Consider the following 20,744-nt stretch of genomic DNA (forward strand, 5'->3'; position numbering starts at 1 on the left):
ATATATATATATATATATATATATATATATACATACATACACCCCCTCCCAATACAGTGTAGCACCCACCTCTCTCACTCTCTGTCTCTAGACATATCCGGACAGTGGTTACGTTTGGACGGTGTTCGTCTCCGGACGATTCCGGTCAGGGATTGTCTCCAGACGCGTCCAGAAGGTGTTAGTCTCTGGACGCGTCAGAGCAGTAATTAATCCTCCACGGCACGTCTGCCTTCCCTTCCTCTCACCTCACAGTCTTCCCTCCCCCCTCCTCTCTCACCCACAACCTCTCTCCCTCCCCCCTTTAGTATTCCCGTCAGCGAAGCGATGGGTGGTATTTGTTAGTGGATAATAAAAAGGCGGAATTTCTTCTTCACTCACTTTTCCATAACTTGTATTTCAAAGGGCACTTTTAGATGTTAATATTTGAGGTTCCATTGTTATCAGAAAAGACTTGACACACTTCTTGCAAGGTAATGCCCACTATAGTTTAAAGTGACATGCTACAATTGTCATTGCTTCACTCTGATACACTGTGGCACCAATCAAGAAGGAACCTCACTATTCGAGAAAACAAGCTGAACCAATCGTTTATTTCATCATCTTGGTCCAAAAGCCCCTCTGTACGTCCCTCGGTAACCCCCGACAGACCCTCTTCCAAAACCCACACCCCGTGGCAACCGAACTCTGCTTTCGGATCCAGGCATCGGCAGTCCAGATGTTGCGCCCCATAATGCAGGCAGTCCCCCTCTGTTGGCAGCAGTCCCACCACTCGTGACTCCAACTCCCACAGTCCCTGCCACACCCGGAAGGCCACCTGTGGACCCAGTTCCAGTACTTCCTGAGCCTGACATGCCCTGTACCCCACTGGCTACGCCTTTCATTTTGACTGGTGGAGACTTGGGCCGCAGTCGCTCAATCTCCTCTGTGCAGCTCATGAGGTGGCCATGCTCACCGGGAAAGAAAGATGCAAATGTATCCGCATTGAAGTTACTATTAGTTAGAGATGGTCCAACGGTCAACCAGCCTGGAAAAGACAAATCATTTAGTGCACGAGACAGTGTGTGGGGTAATAATGTGTGTCATTGACATCACCAGTTACCTGGCCGTACGGTACTGTCTCTGCCAAAGAGGTGTAGTCGACGGCGACCAAGACAAAAATGCTCGATGATGTGGAATATTTCTGTTGGCTTCTCAGCATTTCCAACCTCAGGCTCTTCCTGTTCACGACAAAGTCACCTGCCCATTCATGATTCTGCACAGACTCAGATGCTCAAGGTGAAGAAAGTTATTTGTTTTATGAGTGAGTGCAATACCTAATCATGGCCATTATCATATTTGTGGGTAAGGGTTTTGTTTTTGTTCTCACCTCGATAATAAGGTCAATGTCAACATTGGTGTGGATGAAGTCCCCATCAAAACTACGCCGTACTGTGCCCTTGATCCCCATGAGGCAGTGTTCCTGGAAGGATTAAAAAGAAGGGTTCTACTTAACAATCATCCAACAAAGCCAAACATTTAAATATAAATACCTTACCACTGAGGGGCTAGGTATTTCTATATCAACACCTTGAATACATAACGACACCATTCATTCAATTGTGATCTATGGCTCATGGTGGATCTTGTAGATGCATCACAGGGACGATAACGCTATTTCGAGAAATCGATGCCCCCCACCCCCACCTGCCCTGCAACCTGAATAAAGGCAGGTTGACAAACAGATAAAACAAATGAAGAAATGCACCACATAATAACAATTTTTAAAAATCCCCTTGTCTCTGTATCAAATGCAACCTAGATTGTCGAGATAGATATATTGTTACGAATCTGGCAGCTGTGAGCACTCAACATCCAGGTCCTTTCGATCAGTTATATCGGTAAGTATGTGTTTCTAGGTAGGGTCCCGTCCTATGTTTAATGGGTGATTAAGTGAAGGTGCGCTGCAAAATTATTTTATAGTTAGGATTTCTTCACCACCAACAACTACAGCTACTACTACGACATCCACTACAGCAACGTCACCTTCCCGCACTCGACCGGTCACCATTACACATGTGTTTTTGGCTGAGGACATGGGTGGAGCCTTCATCGCCTCAGGTCGAAGCTCCGCTCCGAGGAGGGCCAGAGAGCGTTTTCTCCAGCCAATGAGCAGAGGTTGAGCACCACATGCATGCCCCAGCCAATCGGGAGGCCGCCACGAGTCGCCTGACAACCCACCGTCCAATCAGGAGGCGAGTAGCAGGGAGAAGAAGCCCCTGCCTCCTCAAGGAAGAGGAGAGGACGGCAGTTCGGAGGATCGTGGCGATTGCGGCAGACGGTCAGAGATTGGCTTGCTTGGTCTGGACCAGTTTTTCGGGAGACCGTGTGATTGTGGCGACTGCGGAGGGTTCTGCAGATGGTCGTGGTCATGGTTGGAGCGGTCTGCGGTCCTTTGGAGGGCAGGTCTGGAAGTCGAGCAGCCAGGATTAAAGCTGTGGACTTCGGGTCATGGGTTCGAGTCCCATCAGTGGTTCGGAGTTGGTGTGGCCACACGAAGTGGACAGGTACCCTGGCCCGGCTTTACCGAGATAGACCCACGGGGTCCAGTTCTTTTGGGTGGGTGTGTGTGTGTGTGTGTGTGTGTGTGTGTGTGTGTGTGTGTGTGTGTGTGTGTGTGTGTGTGTGTGTGTGTGTGTGTGTGTGCATGTGCATGTGTATGTGTGTGCGCGCGCACCCGTGGGCCCCATTTGTTAAGTAGAGCTGTTTAAGTGTTTTCTTTTCATATTACATTTCTTTTATTCATGATAAGGCCTAAGTCACATTTGTCACGGCGGCCGTAGGGTCTACAAAATCTACAGCCACTAGCAATTATAGGGCGGTCGCAGTATTTCCACGGTCACACAATGTAGCAGTCACATATGTTTTTATTTTTCGGGTAGCCGCACGGCGTATTTATAAATTGTGGAGACCGAAAATGTGGGGGTTGCGTACGGTCTTTGATTTGATGTCGCACGGTGACCTAAGGGCGTTCCTGCGGCGGCCATAGAATTTAAGGCAGACGCAAGGTGCCCCCAAGCCGACCGCAAGGCGTCCGCAGGGGGACCCTAAGGCGAACGTGCGGCCAGACGGACGGTAACGAGTGGGTTCTTTTTAAAAAAAAATTTTTTACCAGTTCTTTTGTTTCGGCTTGTCGAATTGCTACGGCGAACGTAGAAATGAAAAAAGTTATAACTCCGCGCTATAATTCCACGGCGACCCCTACAGCCTGTAAAATATAGCCATACAGCATAGGGCCACCCTGAGGCCACCTCAGAAACTCTGCGGCCACCGCACGTTTCTGTCAATTCAGAGGGCGTATGGCCACTGTATCCTCGCCGTAGAGCAAATGTGACTTCGGTCTAACTCTGCTCTGTGCCTCCCCTCCCCGATTATTGTTATAAATAAATATCCCTTTTGTTAAATGTTCCAGCTGGTTTCTGTGTTTCTTTCGTTGGCTTGGCACGCTGTGTATTGAGAGATAGCGAGGGTAAATTGTTCATTTGGTCCGGCGCGGCTCTGGTAACTCCGCTCGGTTACGCCGGATCCGAGTCGTTACCTGCGACTCGGATCGGACAGAGTCGGCTGAGGGTGTGGTTCCCCGGTAGTTAGACTGCATGGGTATTTAGGTATATTGAAATTAGGCAATTAACCCTACCCCACGCCATCAAAGTATTGGCGACCACGGTCCTTTAAGTGACCCGTTGGCTCCGGAGTTATCCGGGGTGATGACCTATAAATTCCGGGTGTTCGGTGGGAGACGGCTCTACTGCTCCACCTAGCGGTCGTGCTCGCCACCGATACCCGGCCCCACAACAATATGTCTAACTGATGGGCTAGATTTGCGGAGCAATTAAATAATGCGTAGAATTGGCCAGATGCAGATGCCATCCCTTTGTTTGAAATACAGGTGATTTTTCTCAAACAAATCAATATATTTGGGTGGTGTTTGCCAGCAAAAGGAACAAAAGCCCAAATTCCTAATTTATTGACATCATTTCCTGCATTTCCTTTATTCCAATGTTTAAAACTTTGACATCATAACACGCCAAATTTGCTTCCTTTTTGAAGGGTTTCAGTCAATGAAATTTCCGACAAGTCAGTGGCTGGCACCACTGCTGAAGAGTGGACGTGGACGACCCCACTTCGGACGAGGGGAAGTGGATGACCCTACTTCGGACAAAAACAAAAAGAAGTGGACGACCCCACTTCTGATAAAAAAAGAAAAAGAAGTGGACGACGCCACTTCTGATAAAAAAAAGAAAAAGAAGTGGATGACCCCACGTCCAAATTTGCTTATGACTCAAAGGGCATGTCAAATATACCAGACATCCCTTGTGAATAATTGTGAAGAACACAGATTAGTTGACAGTGGCAGCGGCAGCAATTTGCTGAATAGTATAATATGCCTGACTCAGTGCTGATTACAGTGCCCGTTCTTCTTCTTTAATATGCAGCACAAGGTTGCAGGTGAGTATCACTGGCTGAGAACACGGGTGTACTGGTGATGCAATGCCCTCTGCAGGTTAGGGCAGGAAATTAAAATTTGTTAATGGTGCTGGCAATAGCTCGCCTTCACTTTGTGAAATACACCTTGTAATATTTAACATCCACCAACAAATGTTGGGAGACAGTACCCCCGTTTAATGTTCATCGGAGGGGCAGCACACACATTGATGAATCACCAGTCTGTGAAACACGAGGAAGACAGTTTAAATGCTGGGTCAGAATTAAAACCACGCCGAGACAGTTTAGATGTGAGTGTGCATACCTCAAGGCCATCCTGTCAGCCCAATTCAGTTTCTGATTTACCACAAACTCTCAATCTCTTTTCAGCAACAACGACTGACTTTGGCAATCTCACTAAAACATAACTTTTACAACAACCAATCTTTCCTACAGGGCCCATATTCAGGCATAAGAAGCTATTCATGAGCAATTCATACATGACGTGCACTTAGTTGAAAGAGACAAACCCAGCAACATTTGAGGAAAAACACTTGGGATTCTCACCAAATAAATAATCCAGTCGGTAAGTGATCCCAACAGATATAACTTATAATACCATCGTACATATTTTGCCAAACAAACAGTCTTCCCACTCAATGTCTACCTTAGTCTGTTGAAAAATTGCCCTATCGTTGTGCACACGAGCCGGACCAGGATTCTGCTTATTCGTTTTGATCCAGCAGATATCTTCAGAGCGCCGAAAACCCCACTTCCTCAAGCACTGCACGCAAGGCATGGAACAAAACAAATGTGATCCGAATATTATACAACACCGCCTGGCACGCAAATCACCGAGTCTGTCTCTGTGTTGGTCACCTGTCTGCCCTCATCCAGATCGTCCGAGGATCCACACCACAGAAACACAAACGATCTTTGCGCCGTGATTTCCTCAAGTTCTAGCTTCCTTATCTGAGCAATGCAAAGAAGTTGGTTGTGTTAGGTATAGGAGCATGCACCGGAGCAGCACGTCGCTGCGTCCACTTTCCGTCGGTACTCCAGGGGCCTCCATCTAGCCATCCCCCAGGCAGATGCCTGGCCCATCCCATCTCCTTGAGATGCTGATCAACCTGCTGCAACCATGAGGAACACGATTGTCCCATTGGCTTTCTCGGCTCACGAGGCTCCCTCGCTGAGAGAATCTGGTGAGCAGGATCAGCGTCAGGAAATCGAGCCGCATGTCCATACAGCCGCAGTTGACGCTGATGGACTATACAAGTAACAAATCTCATTTGGATTTCTCTCTCAGCAACCGCTCGTTGGACACAAAGTCTGAGCAGCGATAGCCAAGGATTCTCCGAAGAGACCTGGTACCAAAAGTGTTAACTCTCCTTCGGTACTCAGATCCTTTGTCAGAGTCCAAGTCTCACATCCGTAGAGCAAACAGGATGGGATACACCAATAGAACAACGTACAATTAACCTCTTTTCCCAAACACTACATTAAGTACTGATTGAACAGGAAAAGCTATGAAAAATGGTGGTTCAAGTATAATGAGGAGAGAGAGAGAGAGATGAACATCGACAAGAGGAAGGGGGTGGGGGTGTGTGGAAAGACCAATGGGGACCAAGAACACCTCACTCCATGACCAGGCTCTTGCCCCTGATGAGACAGGCCCCTGATTGGGATCTCCTAAGGGAGGCTCCAGGAGGACGACGTCAAACTCAATACCGAGAGATCTTAAAGGGAAACGGGAAAGGTCAGCCTGTAGGTACCTGGAAATCAGGCAAGACATCGGGTGGGAGGGGTTGGACACAGTCAACAGAAACTTGAGAGAAACCACGATTCCATTAACTGAAGGAAGGCAATGTGCATGATGTGGTTGTGGTGATATGAGAGTGTGGATACTCAAGGTGTTTACATGGGTGGAGTGCTTGTCCATGCGATTAACTCATCTTTGAGGCGTATGAGTTCCCGAAGCTTAGGGTACTCTTCAAACCTGTCAGCCAATCCTGAGTATGGTGGGAGAAAAGCATAAAGTGGGAAAAGGACAGATGATGCATTGATAAGGCCGAAACAATCAACATGAAGTGGCATCGGGACAGATGTGGAGCAAGGATCAGGGTGCGCGTTTCGGGTGGGTACGGTCTGAAGGTGGACACAATATTATCAAGATCTCTGTTTCTCTCACCAACATCACGGATGAAATTCTGTGGTCGTTGTCCTGTGTCCACAAAGTGTTGGCAATAATCATTGTGCGGATTCAGACTCTGGGTTCCCTGCACCAAAATAACATTTAAATGTCATTAACTTTGCATCGGTTTCAAGAAGCACAAAGAAGCACACATCGTTGAGCCTCCGGAAAGAAAAGAATGGTGAAAATATATATTTTTTGCATATTGTCGAGGTTCGGAAAAGAGCACAGAACAGAACACACAGAACATATAACAAAGGGAGCAGAGAGACAAGAGGGGTGGGAGAGGGAAGCACAAACAGTGGGGAGGAGATCTGCGGAGGAATATACAGGGTAAACAAGATGGACACTACAGGGACTTTCAGGAAGGAAAGCAGAAAATTTGAAGGAGGTGGGTAAGGGGTGGATTAACATTAACATTAAAGATCATGGTTTTGGATGGGGGAAGATATGAGATGGTGGTAAACAGTTGTTTTGAAGACCAGGAAGGAAGAGTAGGATTGATGAGAGTGTGGGAGTTTGTTCCAGAGGCAGGAAAAAAAAGGGGCATGAAAGAGTGAAGGTGAGATGTAATTCTTCATTTTGGTAGTTTCACCAGAAGGGGGTTGTTGGCGGACCTTGAGCGCCCTGCAGAAATAATGGGGAGGGGGACATATCTCCGACAGAGCAGTAGGGAGAGGGGCGAGGCCAAAGAGGAGATGTTGGAAGACAAAGACCACCAACCTGCCGGCAGTGAGAGAGTGAGAGACCCAAAGACTCGGCTTCATCACGGGAGATACCAATTAGCCTAAAAGCCTTGGTCTCCACAGCGTGAAGTCAAGAAAAGTGTGAGGTGAGAGCACCAGCCCAGAGGGGAGAACTGTACTCCATCAGCTGTGGATGAAAGCTTTGTATGTGGTCAGGAGCTCAGGTGTGCCCATGAAGAACTTTTCAACGACGGAGGATGCCCAGTCGGAGACTGGCTTTAGAGGCCAACTTGGAAATGTGGCTTTCTTAGGAAAGATCATGGCAGATAGTGAGACTCAAAAGCTTGAATGAAAGGACTTCTTCAAGAGGACTAGAGAAGGTAGATGGGGTGGCGGGGGATTGGGGTTCCAGACAGTCCTTTGGGAGAGACATAGTGAGAGTGCGAGATTTGTCAGGATTGAATGACATTTTCCAAGTGTGGGACTAGCTTGTGATTTTATCCAGATCTGCAGAGAGCGAAGAGGCTGCTGCCTACCGATCTGAGCAATGACAAGGTACAGCGGAGGGTGGAGTTATCAGCAAAGAGATAGAGGATTTTCCAGTGAGTCAGAGATCATTTATGAAAACCAGAAAAAGCACAGGGCCAAGAACACTGCCTTGCGGAACTCCAGCCTGGATTGGAAGAGGGGATGAGAAAATTCAATTCAGGGTCATGCACTGACTGTGACAGGAGAGGAAGTCTGCGAGCCATGAGTGGAAACTGCTTTGGATACCATAGGAGGAGAGTTTAGTGAGCAGGGCAGGATGCCAGACCCTATCAAAAGCTCGTGATATGTCAAGGGAGATGGCTCTGATGTCATGTCTGGCATTTAGGACCTCCATCCATTGTTGGGAAAGCAGAAGCAGTATGTCGAGGGTAGATGATTTGGTCTGAATCCAAATTGATGATCGGAAATCAAGCCATTGGAGAAAAGGAAGGATTTAATGCCGGAAGTGATGATGGATTCCATGACCTTGCTGATGATTGGGAGAAGGCTGATTGATCTGGAGTTACAAGAATCTGTTTTTGCACTTTTTTATGCAGAGTGGGAATGTTTGCTGATTTCTAAGCAGATGGCAGATGACTGAGCAAATGAGAGGGTGAATGGAACAAAGAAAGGGTGAGCAAGAGCAGCAGAGCAGGTTTTTAGGACACGTTGGCTGATGCCATCTGGACCGGTTGCAGAATCAGAGTTGAGGTTTGACAGCAAGCTCTCCACCTTGTCAGGAGAAAAGGACACAGAGTCCAGGAACAGCTGGGTGCGACTGAGTCAGGTGGATACGGAAAGTGACGTGTTTGGGACACAAGATTTAGAAGCAAACACAGAGTTTAGGCATTCAGCCTTTTTGCATGCAGTGTCAGTTGTATGGCCATTTGAGGTGAGGGAGGGGATGGAGGGGAAACAAACACCAGAAACAGACTTAACTAGACACCACTAGGATTTTGAGGAGGGAGACAGGTTTGAGAGTTCAGACTTGAGATTCGAAATATGTTGTTTCCTGGCTCTCCTGAGGGTAGACACACACTTGTTCCAAGTTTCGTGGAAGGAACCGAGATTAACCTCAGTTGGGTTTGCCTTCCATAAGGCAAAAGCAAGTTGTTTCAGGACAATTGCCTCACCACAACCTTCAGTGTACCATTGGTGGGAGGACGGGTTTGACAACTGAAGATGAGATGGGATACATCTGTGCATGGGAGAGAGCAAATTTCTTTGAAATAATTCCAAGGACGAGTTGATGTCAGAGGAAGTAGAGATGGGAGACGAGTCTGGAAGTTTGACGGTTGCTTGAAGTCCCTACCAGTCGGCCTGAGTGAAATGCCAGACTCGACAGCGCTGAGGTGGTTCTCCAATAACAGCCAGAGAGATGTCCACTTTGATGAGCATATGGTTAGATGAACCGATTGGAGCAGAGGCAGAACAGCAAATATGTGCAGGGAAATTGGTCAAAACCAAATCCAGAAGAGATAAAATACCTTTAGTTGAGATCCTGGTCAGGAAATTGACAGATTGTGTCAGTCCCAATGAGCTGCAGAGTCCTTTGCTGAAGTGCCATGGCAGGTGAGAGAGGTACCCACACCCAGCCAACTGGAATGATGACAATTGAAGTCACCGCATATGAGGAAGAGAGAGTTGGGATGAGAGAATATTAGTTGGTCCATGTTTTCGGCGAGTGAGATGCAAATTGAGTCATCACTGTTTGGTGGATGGTACAACACACATATTGTCATGAGGTGGGAGTGGAGGGGAAGCCATAGCCAGAAGTAATCCTGGGGGTGTGGCCATGTGGGGGGAATGAGGGCAGTCCATGGAGAGTGGCGAATGGAGTTTTTGATGAAGAGAGCAACTCCTCCAACAGGACGAGGATAAGGTCTGTCATACCGGAGGAGGGATTAACCAGGGAGAGATACTTGGGAGTGAGATACGTCTTGGGAGAGGAAAGTTTGTGTTAGGCAGATTATGTCTGGTTTGTCAGTGGCAACCTGTATGGAAAGATCTGAAAGGTTTGAGCGAAGGCCCCGGATATTTGAGTTCCACACTGTTAATGAAGAGGGAGGGGAGGGGAGGAGGCTTTAGGTAAGGGGGAGGGGGGGGAGGTATGGAGAGTTGTTGACAGTGTGTTGGGGATCGCAAAGGAGCCAAGGAGTAGGGGTGGATGAGGGGAAGGAGGACAAAAGGCTCGGTGGAGATGGGGTGAGGCACAGTGGGGAGTAATAGAGAAGGGGCAGAGGGAAGTCGAAGATTGGAGGAGGTGGAGGAATGAGTTGGAAGAGAGAGGGAAGGAGGCAGCTTTGTGGATGTGGGGGGGGGGCAACTTTGAGAGGGGGGAGAAGAAGGAGGAGAAGGAGAAGAAGAAAAGTGAATGATACAATACGGAGAACAACACGTGTGAAAGAGGAAGTTGAAATATTTTTAGAGACTTTTTTTTTTAAGATTAGGTCTCTCTCTATCGAGTGCAGCCTGTGGCTGCTGTTTAACATCATTGGTTGGGACGCGGCTATGCCACTGATGCAGTGTCCCTCTTACCAGTACACTGGTGCTCATTTTGCTGACCCCGGAAGGATGACAGGCTGAGTCAACCTCCTGGTGTATTTTAATTCAGCGGCCAACAGGGCTTGATCTCAGGACCCTAGGATCCCAAGCTACCACCCTAACCACTAAGCCAACACCAGGCTTTTAAGATTAGGTAAGATTAGGTAAAGGGAAGGTTGAAGAAAATATCATGAAGGTGTATGATGAATGAATATGGTGGATCGGCAAAAGCATCAGGAAGAGGATGAAGGGGTGGAGAAATCGCGTGGTTTCGGGATGTGTAAGGTGAGAAGGGAAAAGATATAATAATAATAACAAGGACAAATGTGTCCAAGAGCCGCATCATAAAGGTTTTGTCTTCACCAGAAGAAGAAGAAGATGAAAAACAACATGGAGCTCTCTTCGAGCCAGCGTTCGCAACACGACGCGGCTAAAAAATATATTTTAATAACACATGAAACGGAGGGTACAGTCGGGAGGAATTGAAAGAGTGGAGGAATTGTGGTGAAAAAAAACAAAAACCTGAAGGTAATGGTTAGAAAATACAATGACATGATCATGCACACAAACAAAGGAAAGAGTACGCCTCAAGGAAACCCGATATAAAGAGACCGACAAATACTCACCAATGAGCTTTAGTTTTAAAACAAAACCGAAGTACAAGCACACAGTAAACATGGAGATAACAAAATAACAGTTAAAACGTGACAAAAAAAAAACGACCGGGAAACATCTTTGAGAAAGTCGGCAGACACTGAGGGACACCACTGTAGCTCAAGAACTGGAACCGGAAGATTGATAACACAATCGATCTGTGTAGACCACAATGAAGCAAGACTTTCACCTTAAGGAATGTTGTAGAATCCTTGTAGTCTTCCTCAAAAGTGAATCTTTCCTCATTTTCCTCCTGTGGAAAAAAGGAAAGCCAAGAGTGAACACATGCATGACCATGATGTTCTGCCAAGCCACACCGCAATGAAAAATCAGATGCAAAAGATACATTATTCACTACATAATGACAGACAATAAAGTAACAATGTAGTGAGACAGCTCTTCTTGCTGGTGAGCCAGAGCACTTTCACAAATCTTCCCAGCTCAAACACTGATGGAGTGCAGGTAAACATAGCTTTGCTCACCTTGGAAGGGGCAAAACCTCCCTGCGTTGCCCCAGGCAGGACCTGCATGCTCCCTGGTGACGCATCTTCCAGCGAGCTAACACTGCAAGATGACGAGTGTTGGGAAATCAGGAGAAACAAAAGAATCCGGGGTGAGGAGTAAAGGGGAAATTAATGCGATGATGGGAAATTAAATAAATAGACGAATAAAACAAGAGTTCAGAGGACACCTTACCCCACAAAGTTTTGAGGGGGGGGGGGAAGAAAAAAAAACAGACATAGGTGGGTTTGCAAGCAGCAAAAAATGGTTCAGATGATGTCAAATATCATAACAAGGTATTTTGGTGAAGTACTGCCAAACAAAAGGGTTTTTAAAGTGTCAACAAAAAGGCAATTTGTGTTCTAAATTGTTCAGGTGTACAATTCAATTGAAATAAAATGAGGATATTAAAGGATGTGGTCAAAAACATTTTTCGGATGCACCCTTGATGCAGCGTCATTTACATTACCTCCTTTAATGGTACAATCCATTCTTTGAATATTTAATGGTACAATCCATACTTTGAATCAGGTAAAGGGAAACAGGTGCTTGGACAGCTACTCAACTGTGATTCTGTTAACTTTTTAGCAATCCTGCAGGGGGGGGGGGGCAATGTATGTCTTGATGTACCTGCAAAATAATGAATTAAATGAAATTTAACACGTTACATTCATTCTTAGTGTCCTTTATACATCCTTAAAACAGTAAGTTTCCTATTTGGAATGATTTTCAATTTTGTTCGATTTCCAGACATGCAGACGGATTAAATAAATTATCTCAGCGTCTTCTCTGCACTTGCACAATAGGGACAAGTTCAGAGCCAAAGTGCAAGTAAAGGAACTACAGGTTTGTTTTCCGATTATTATTCAAAACAAAAACATTCAATTGAAATGAAGTTGTTCCTCGATCATACATTGATGTTTGGGGACAGACAGACAAAGTGAACAAATTGCTTAACACCACTTTTCACATTGCATGCATGGGGAATGAGCAAGGGTGTACACAGGGTAGCTTTTATAATTCAGGCATAAAATATTAGGATGATAAAATATCGTGGGATGACACAATAATAGTTTGTGATGTAAAAAGTCACGTGAAAAGTCATATATTTGACTTTTTGCAATTATAAATCGTAATCCTTTTTCGATTAAATTATGAGTTCAAATACAATAAATAACGAATTTATTACACATCTGGCAAGTGATAGCTCTGCCCAACTCCCGAAGCTTCGCCCGTCCTCGAGCACTTTCAAAATGACACGTTTCCGTCTTTAAATGTGTTACACAATGATGCATTCACAGAAACACAAATGGCTGATGGTAGTTAAATCTCCAGAACATTATGGGAGGACAGATAAGCTGTACAGGTTCCTGGGAACTCAAAGATCTGATCAGAAGGATCCTGAACGACTTGCAGATCAGCTGTTCATGTTATGGGATAATGTCTGCGGAAGGTTGTATTACTTCTGAGGAAACCGTTGATTGATTGAAATTGATGGTGGAGGAGGTTGATGGTGGAGGAGGGGGATGGTGGTGGAGGAGGGGAATGGTGGTGGAGGGGGGTGGTGGTGGAGGGGGGTGGTGGTGGAGGGGGTGGTGGTGGAGGGGTTGATGGTGGAGGAAGGGGGTGGTGGAGGAGGGGTTGATGGTGGAGGAGAGGGTTGATGGTGGAGGAGGGGGTTGATGGTGGAGGAGGGGTTGATGGTGGAGGAGGGGGTTGATGGTGGAGGAGGGGGTTGATGGTGGAGGAGGGGGTTGATGGTGGAGGAGGGGGTTGATGGTGGAGGAGGGGTTGATGGTGGAGGAGGGGGTTGATGGTGGAGGAGGGGGTTGATGGTGGAGGAGGGGGTTGATGGTGGAGGAGGGGGTTGATGGTGGAGGAGGGGTTGATGGTGGAGGAGGGGGTTGATGGTGGAGGAGGGGGTTGATGGTGGAGGAGGGGTTGATGGTGGAGGAGGGGGTTGATGGTGGAGGAGGGGGTTGATGGTGGAGGAGGGGGTTGATGGTGGAGGAGGGGGTTGATGGTGGAGGAGGGGGTTGATGGTGGAGGAGGGGGTTGATGGTGGAGGAGGGGGTTGATGGTGGAGGAGGGGGTTGATGGTGCAGGAGGGGGTTGATGGTGGAGGAGGGGGTTGATGGTGGAGGAGGGGGTTGATGGTGGAAGAGGGGGTTGATGGTGGAGGAGGGGGTTGATGGTGGAGGGGGATGGTGGAGGAGGGGGTGATGGTGGTGGAGGGGGATGGTGGAGGAGGTTGATGGTGGAGAAGTGGTGCTGGTTGTGCGGTGTTGGTGGTGAGAGGATGGTGGAGACCACATTCAGGAAACGTAGCCACCATCATTCTGGCAAATCTCTCGCCGCCCCCCCCCCACCAAAAAATTGGCTCGTACGACCATGGATGTGAGGTGATGAGGTTGACAATCACTCCCTTTACAATGCGATTGCTTGTGCAGTGAGTGAATGGGTGGCGTGGAGTCGGAGGGATCCGAGTTTGATTGAATACATGGGCGGGGCTTACTGCCAAGAGGCGGGGCTTACTGCCAAGAGGCGGGGCGACATGAGAAATGAAATCGGTACCGTTGGGAGTCCCGTTGGTTCGGAATGCTTTACCGTGCGGCTTTCCGAAGGCTGTTAATCTCCTCCTGCTCCGCACGGCTACACAGTACAGAGCCCAACTGGTCCGGACCGGCTGCTCCGAGCTTTTCGTCGAAGTTGGGGATAGGAAGGGAAAAAACATTTCAACATCGACAGTCAGTCAGACATACGAACAGATGTACAAGTATCAGCTCCAATACAATTGGCATGTGGTACAAATCCCCAGCACGAAGTGCAGACTTTACTCCTCAGTTTGGTTTACTTGTCTTGCAGGAGACGGTCATTTAACATTGCAAACAGACAGCTCTGATATTAACACGAAATCTGACGTTGAAGCGGTTATCCACCTTGCTTTACATGTTAACCGCATTATTAAAACATGCACAAAGCTAGCCTGACCTGCTTGGCAAGTAACTCACGCCGACGCTTTTGCCTTTCTTTCAAATCTTGGAACCGCCGAGAAGCCATAACTCCGTTCGATTTCCGTAAACGTCAGCACGTAAAACTCGTCATCACGCAATGTTGACGACGTCATTACGTAAATCTCAAAGGCTCGGTTTTCAGATCTCACGTGCTTACGTCATGACGCAGAGCGCAGAAACAGCTCTTGGCATTCATCGTGTACTTCGTCATTACGCTGCACGAACTCGGGGATTATGAGGTAAATTAGTCCGTTTTCGGTTGGAGTTGCTCATCACTCATCAGTAGTTGAACGTTTATCTTTACTGCAGGAGCTTCACATATACTCCGATTAAATTTAACTTTTAAATATAAATTATTTTCGCCAAGGTGGTGGAAATGATTAGTTTTTCTCCCTCTGAGGTAAATAATTGAAGCCGTTTTATTGGGTTTGTTTTATTTTTCTTCATCTGACGACAACGACGTGTATGGAGGAGAGAAGAAATGTAAATTTATTTTCTCTGATCGACTCACGGTGTTTTGACGGTTCATTAAATTATTGTGTATTTACTGACGTGGTGATGATAATGATGACTTCTCCGGCCAAACCCCTGGGCCGATCCGGCTGAAATTTGGCAGCAACATTCCACTGCTGACTGGTAACGGGGATTGCAAAGCTCATTCCGGTCACGTGATTTTAAGTCGGTGTGACGTATCAGGGCTGTAATTTATGATAATGCATACATACATACTGTTACGAATCTGGAAGCTTACTGCACTCAACATTCAGGTCCTTATGGAACAGTTATATCGGTAAATGTGTGTTTATAGTTAGGGCCCCCTACCTGTGTCTAACGTGAATTACATGTGTGCGCTGCGGAGATTCGTTTGCAACAAATCTCCTTCACTCCACTCCACTCCACACACCGACGCCATTGCCCACGTGCGTTCGGCCACGGACGTGGGCGGAGATTTCCATCGCCTCAGACCGGACTCCGCCCAGGATGGCAGGGGCGTGCCCCTTGTCCAATCACGCCAGAGAAAGCGACTTTCCGACGACACGCCGGCCAATGAGGGTTGAGATTGCCACAGAAAGCGACTTTCCGACGACACGCCGGCCAATGAGGGTTGAGATGGCCACAGAAAGCGACTTTCCGACGACACGCCGGCCAATGAGGGTTGAGATGGCCACAGAAAGCGACTTTCCGACGACACGCCGGCCAATGAGGGTTGAGATGGCCACAGAAAGCGACTTTCCGACGACACGCCGGCCAATGAGGGTTGAGATGGCCACAGAAAGCGACTTTCCCACAGCACGCCGGCCAATGAGGGTTGAGATGGCCACAGAAAGCGACTTTCCCACGACACGCCGGCCAATGAGGGTTGAAATGGCCAGAAAGCGACTTTCCCACGGCACGCCGGCCAATGAGGGTTGAGATGGCCACAGAAAGTGACTTTCCCACGACACACCGGCCAATGAGGGTTGAGATGGCCACAGAGTGACCTTCGCACGACGCCTGGTCCAATGAGGGTGGAGAGCACCTCAGACGGCGATTTGCTCACCCCGGAGGAAAAAGGAATATATAATAAGAAACGCCGGGCTGGGTAGTGGGGGTGGTAAAAGGGTCGTGGTCGTCGTCGTGGTGGTCATCATCATTGTGTTGCGGGTTCGAGTCCCGCCGAGCTGGATCATCGTCGCCTCTGATGTCCTTGGCCTTGGTCGATTGGTGCGTGGCCAGTTGGAGAGCGTGGTACCTGGTGCAAATGCGGAATCGTGTTGCGGGTTCGAGTCCTGCCGAGCCGGATCGTCGAAGACCACACGAGGTGGACAGGTCCAAGCGCAGGCTCTGGTCTCTTGCTCACCTGTCCTCGAGCTGGAGGCCTTCAATAAAGACCCGACAGGTCCGTGTGTGTGTGTGTGTGTGTGTGTCCGTCTTTAAGTAGCAACTGGATAAGTGCTTTTGCTTGTACATTGACTGCATTTCTGATAGTCGGATAACTCTGCTCTGTGTGTTCCCTTCCTCCCCATTATAAATAAATCCCCCGTTAAATGTTTCAGCTCGTTTCTGTGTTTTCTTCATTGGTTTAGCACGGTGCGTGTTGGGAAATTTGGAAGCGGCAAATTGTGCATTTGGACCGACGGACCTCAGTAACCATCCGCTCGGGTTACGCACGGTTCGAGCATGCTCAGGGCTCGTTCCGCTCGAGCTCCGCCGAGGGTGAATTTCCCCAGTAGTTTGGACGACGTGGGTATTTAGGTAAATTGAAATTGGCAATTGACCCTATCCCACGCGGTCGACCTATTGGCGATCTTTGGTCCGATAAGGGACCCGTCAGCTCCGGAGTTATCCGGGGTGTCAGGTCAGGTATGGGAACATGTGCCAGAACAGCGCGTCGCTGCGTCCACTTTCCGCCGGTACTCCAGGGGCCTCCGTCTGGCCATCCCCCAGGCAGATGCCAGGCCCATCCCCATCTCCTTGAGATGATGGTCAACCTGCTGCAACCACGAGGCACGTGGTCGGCCCACTGGCCTCCTCCACTCATGAGACTCCCTCGCTGAGAGAATCTGGTGAGCAGGATCAGTGTCAGGAAAATGAGCCACATGTCCATACATCCGTAACTGACGCTCACGGACTATGCAGGTAACAAATCTCGTCCGAGTCTCTCTCAGCAACCGCTCGTTGGACACAAAATCCGACCAGCGATAGCCAAGGATTCTCCGAAGAGACCTGGTACCAAAGAATTAAGTCTCCGTCTCAGATCCTTGGTCAGAGTCCAAGTCTCGCATCCATAGAGCAAGACTGGAAGTACCAAGGACCTGAAGACTCGGACTTTCGTCCTCCCGCACAGGTACCGGCAGCGCCACCCCATGATCCAGTGAATCCATGACTCCCCAGGCCCGACCCAGACGTCTATTGACCTCTGACTCACAGCCAGCAGAGACATGAATATCACTGCCAAGGTAAGTGAATCTCTCCACGACCTCAACATCCTCACCACAAACAGACACAGACAGGACAGCAGCATCCAAGATGTCACCGAAAGCCTGGATCTTATTTTTGACCCAAGAAACCCGTAATCCCAGTGGCTCCGACTCCTCATTCAGCACCTCGAGGGCCCCCAAAAGGATATCTAAAGTTTCCGCAAAGATGACTGCATCATCTGCAAAATCAAGGTCCAAGATCTTGACATTCCCAAACGATGCATCGCAGCTTGATCTCTCCGACATCCTCCCTAAAATCCAGTCCATACAAGTGCTGAAAAGTGTGGGGGCCAGTACACACCCCTGACGAACTCCAGTAACAACTGGAAATAAGTCAGAGATGGTACCACCACACTTCACAGCACTCTCAGTATCAGAGTAGAGTTCAGACATCAGATTGATCAGTTTTGGTGGCACCCCACGAAGACCAAGAATCCTCCAGAGGACATCCCGATTCACTGAATCAAACGCTTTACAGAGATCAACATAGGCTGCAAGCAGCCCCTGCCGAAACTCTCGTCTGCATTCGGTGAGGACACGAAGAGCAAGGATACGGTCAATCGTTGACCTCTTTGGTGTAAAGCCTGACTGCTCTGGACGCTAGTGCTCAAGCAGATGGTGGCGAACCCTATCAAGAATTATCCGAGCAAAAACCCAGCCCGGCACTGAGAGCAGAGTCACCCCTCGGTAGTTGTTGCAGTCTTGGCGATCACCCTTCCCTTTCCAGAGAGAAACAACAAGGCCCCTCTTCCAATCAGTTGGGATGATGCCTGTGTTCCAGGCAGAGCACAAAACTGCATGCAATGACACGAATGCAGCATTTCCACCAGCCTTGAGAAGTTCAGCATGGATGCCACAGATCCCTGGAGCTTTGCCCCGTTTCAACTGGTTCACCGCAGCCCGTGTTTCCACAAGCGAAGGTGGACCACAGTTGATTCGAGGGTCAGCAACAGGGATCGTAACACCCTTGACGTCCAACTCGACAGCTGGGGGATCAGCCTGGTACAACTGCTCAAAGTAACCGGCCCAGCGGGCCTTCACTTCAGACTCCTCTGTCAAGAGCCTACCATCCGGGGTGATGACCTATAAATTCCGGGTGTTCGGTGGATCCGACTCTACTGCTCCATCTAGCGGTCGTGCTCATCGCCGAAACTCGGCCCCACAATACATGGGTGCACCAGGGCGTGGTTAAGCAGTCATGTGACCCGCCCATGTTCTGATGCTGTGCTGTGTTGTTCCCACTTCAAAGCCTTCATCCCTGTCTGTTGAGAACATTACAGTAGGTCAAAATGCCAACTTGGTAAATTTCTTCAACTGGATGGTATTCATAGAATACTTACCCTGCGCAGTCTTGACAAGGACCTGGTGCAAGCCAACAGTTCTGGTTTTTTTGATCCAATATGCCTGCCAGATGAGTGACCGATAATGTCATAATTATTATAAATTCCTGCAGGAGCCGCACCTATGGTCAAATTTTCGTGTCAATCAGACCAGCAATTGCAGAATTTTTTTTCCAGACTGACCGGATCAAGCGTTGCATTTGTCGAATTATGATGTCATAATGAAGACAGCGATGACAGCATTATTAACACGTCATAATCCCCATACGAAGTACATTACAATTCGCCATGTGTAATAAAATTTCCATCGAGTGGTTTTGGAGATTAAGAGGTGCAAAGTTTTTCAGTTTTTCCAAGATGGCACCTGTACCACGTGACCTATGATGTCATAATTATGACTAAAAAAATTGTACAGGAGGATGTGCACCCATCTGGAAAATTTTCTGTCAAACAAATTTACGGTTGCTAAGAATTTTTTTTTTTTAAATGCAGACATACGTACATACGACACGTACGTGATCAATCGCTTCACCCCGCTTTTCGCTTTGTGAGTGCATGGTAAAAGTCTTCTTTTCCAGACCCACTAGTGAAAATGCTTCCAAATTTGGGTCACAACATTATGACAAGGTCCTGATGTTAAATTGCAGAGGCCATGCCGATCGCCTGACTGAAAATGTGTCAAAATAGCAGTCACGCAAATTCCTTCCAAAATATTCTCCAGATCCACCTGTCAGAATGCTACCAAATTTGGGTTGCAACATTAGGCCAGGGTAGGGATGTTAAATTGCAGAGGTCATGCCAATCAAATGACTGGAAGTGTGTCAAAATGGTGGACTTTGCAAATCTTTGGGAAATTCTCAGAAATTCCTTCAAAAATCTTTCTATCCAGACCCACCAGTCAGAATGCTACCAAATTTGGGTTACAATATTAGTCCAGGGCCCAGATCAGCTGCAGGTCCAGTATTCCATTTAATGCTCAGTGTGCTTTCTCTAATTATATGTATCATGTTATGGTTTTGGAAAACTTTTTTTGCACAGTCCATCGAGTTAAGCTCGCTGTTAAGCTGTTAAGCTCGATTTCACCATTTAAATTTTGAAAATCGGTTCAGGTTAAGAGTTTGTACAGCATTTTATTAACCGTGTGCAGAAATTAAATAAAGCCATGCTCTGAAACATCTGGAGACGCCCAGAGTTGAGTTGTGTGGCGTATATAGAGCCTCGTGGCTCTGAAAACGCCATTAAACACAAACGAAGAAGAACAGCTTGTCTCACATCAAATTATTCACAATAGCTGAAGTCTAATAACAGAGCACCCACATTAAATAAGCTTGCACACAATGTGATGATCAACTCTACTGGTCACGAGAAGGACCGATTCGCCGTCATGCTCACCTGCACCGCAGACTTTGGCAAGCTTCCTGCATAAATCGTGTTAAAAAGGAAGACAATGCTTGAAGACCAGTTTCCAGACCGTCATTGTTTGTGCGCAGCAGAAGGGGTGGACCGATAGATGAGGCACTGATCCAGGATTGGGTGCACACTGTCTGCAGTAGTAGGCCAGATGGCGGTCTCCCCCGACGACAGAACATGCCAGTCCTGGATGTGTGCAGTTGTCACAAGACTGACGACACCAAAGCGCTGCTCCGTCAGACCAACACCGATCTTGTCATCATCCCAGGTGGGATGACTGCTCCTGCAGCCCCTCAGTGTGTCCATCAAGCCGTTCAAAGACGGGCTACGTCGCTGCTGGTCCGACTGGATAATGAGTGGGGTGAAGACCAACACCAAGAGCGGGAGGATGAGAAAGGTCGACCTTCCAATGATCTGTGGCTGGATCGTCAAGTTGTAGGAGGAGATATTGT

At 47.9% G+C, this 20,744-nt stretch overlaps 1 protein-coding gene across 1 annotated transcript; it reads right to left on the minus strand.

The window, feature by feature from the left end:
- Window positions 1–571: 571 nt before the first annotated feature.
- On the minus strand, window positions 572–14,707 carry LOC147010486 (N(6)-adenosine-methyltransferase non-catalytic subunit METTL14-like). The gene is made up of 12 exons (XM_085860249.1): window positions 14,560–14,707; window positions 14,176–14,264; window positions 11,550–11,631; window positions 11,258–11,320; window positions 6,653–6,740; window positions 6,383–6,473; window positions 6,098–6,236; window positions 5,341–5,433; window positions 5,129–5,245; window positions 1,367–1,459; window positions 1,100–1,217; window positions 572–1,024 (listed from the first exon to the last, which is right to left on the minus strand). The coding sequence occupies exons 1-12, from the start codon at window positions 14,626–14,628 to the stop codon at window positions 597–599; spliced, it is 1,470 nt and encodes a 489-aa protein (XP_085716375.1). The 5' UTR covers window positions 14,629–14,707; the 3' UTR covers window positions 572–596.
- Window positions 14,708–20,744: the final 6,037 nt, after the last annotated feature.

This window comes from Eptatretus burgeri, chromosome 16, assembly GCF_056783735.1.
Source record: "Eptatretus burgeri isolate ZD-2024b chromosome 16, Ebu_testis_v1, whole genome shotgun sequence".
Taxonomy (NCBI): Eukaryota; Metazoa; Chordata; class Myxini; order Myxiniformes; family Myxinidae; genus Eptatretus; species Eptatretus burgeri.

Coding starts and splice junctions, on each gene's coding strand:
- LOC147010486 (XM_085860249.1), bottom strand. CDS start 14,628: ATGGCTTCTCGGCGGTTCCAAGATTTGAAAGAAAGGCAAAAGCGTCGG. Junction 6,237..6,382: donor TGGACAAGCACTCCACCCAT/GTAAACACCTTG, acceptor CCTGATTTCCAG/GTACCTACAGGCTGACCTTT. Junction 5,246..5,340: donor ATCTGGATGAGGGCAGACAG/GTGACCAACACA, acceptor CCTTGCGTGCAG/TGCTTGAGGAAGTGGGGTTT.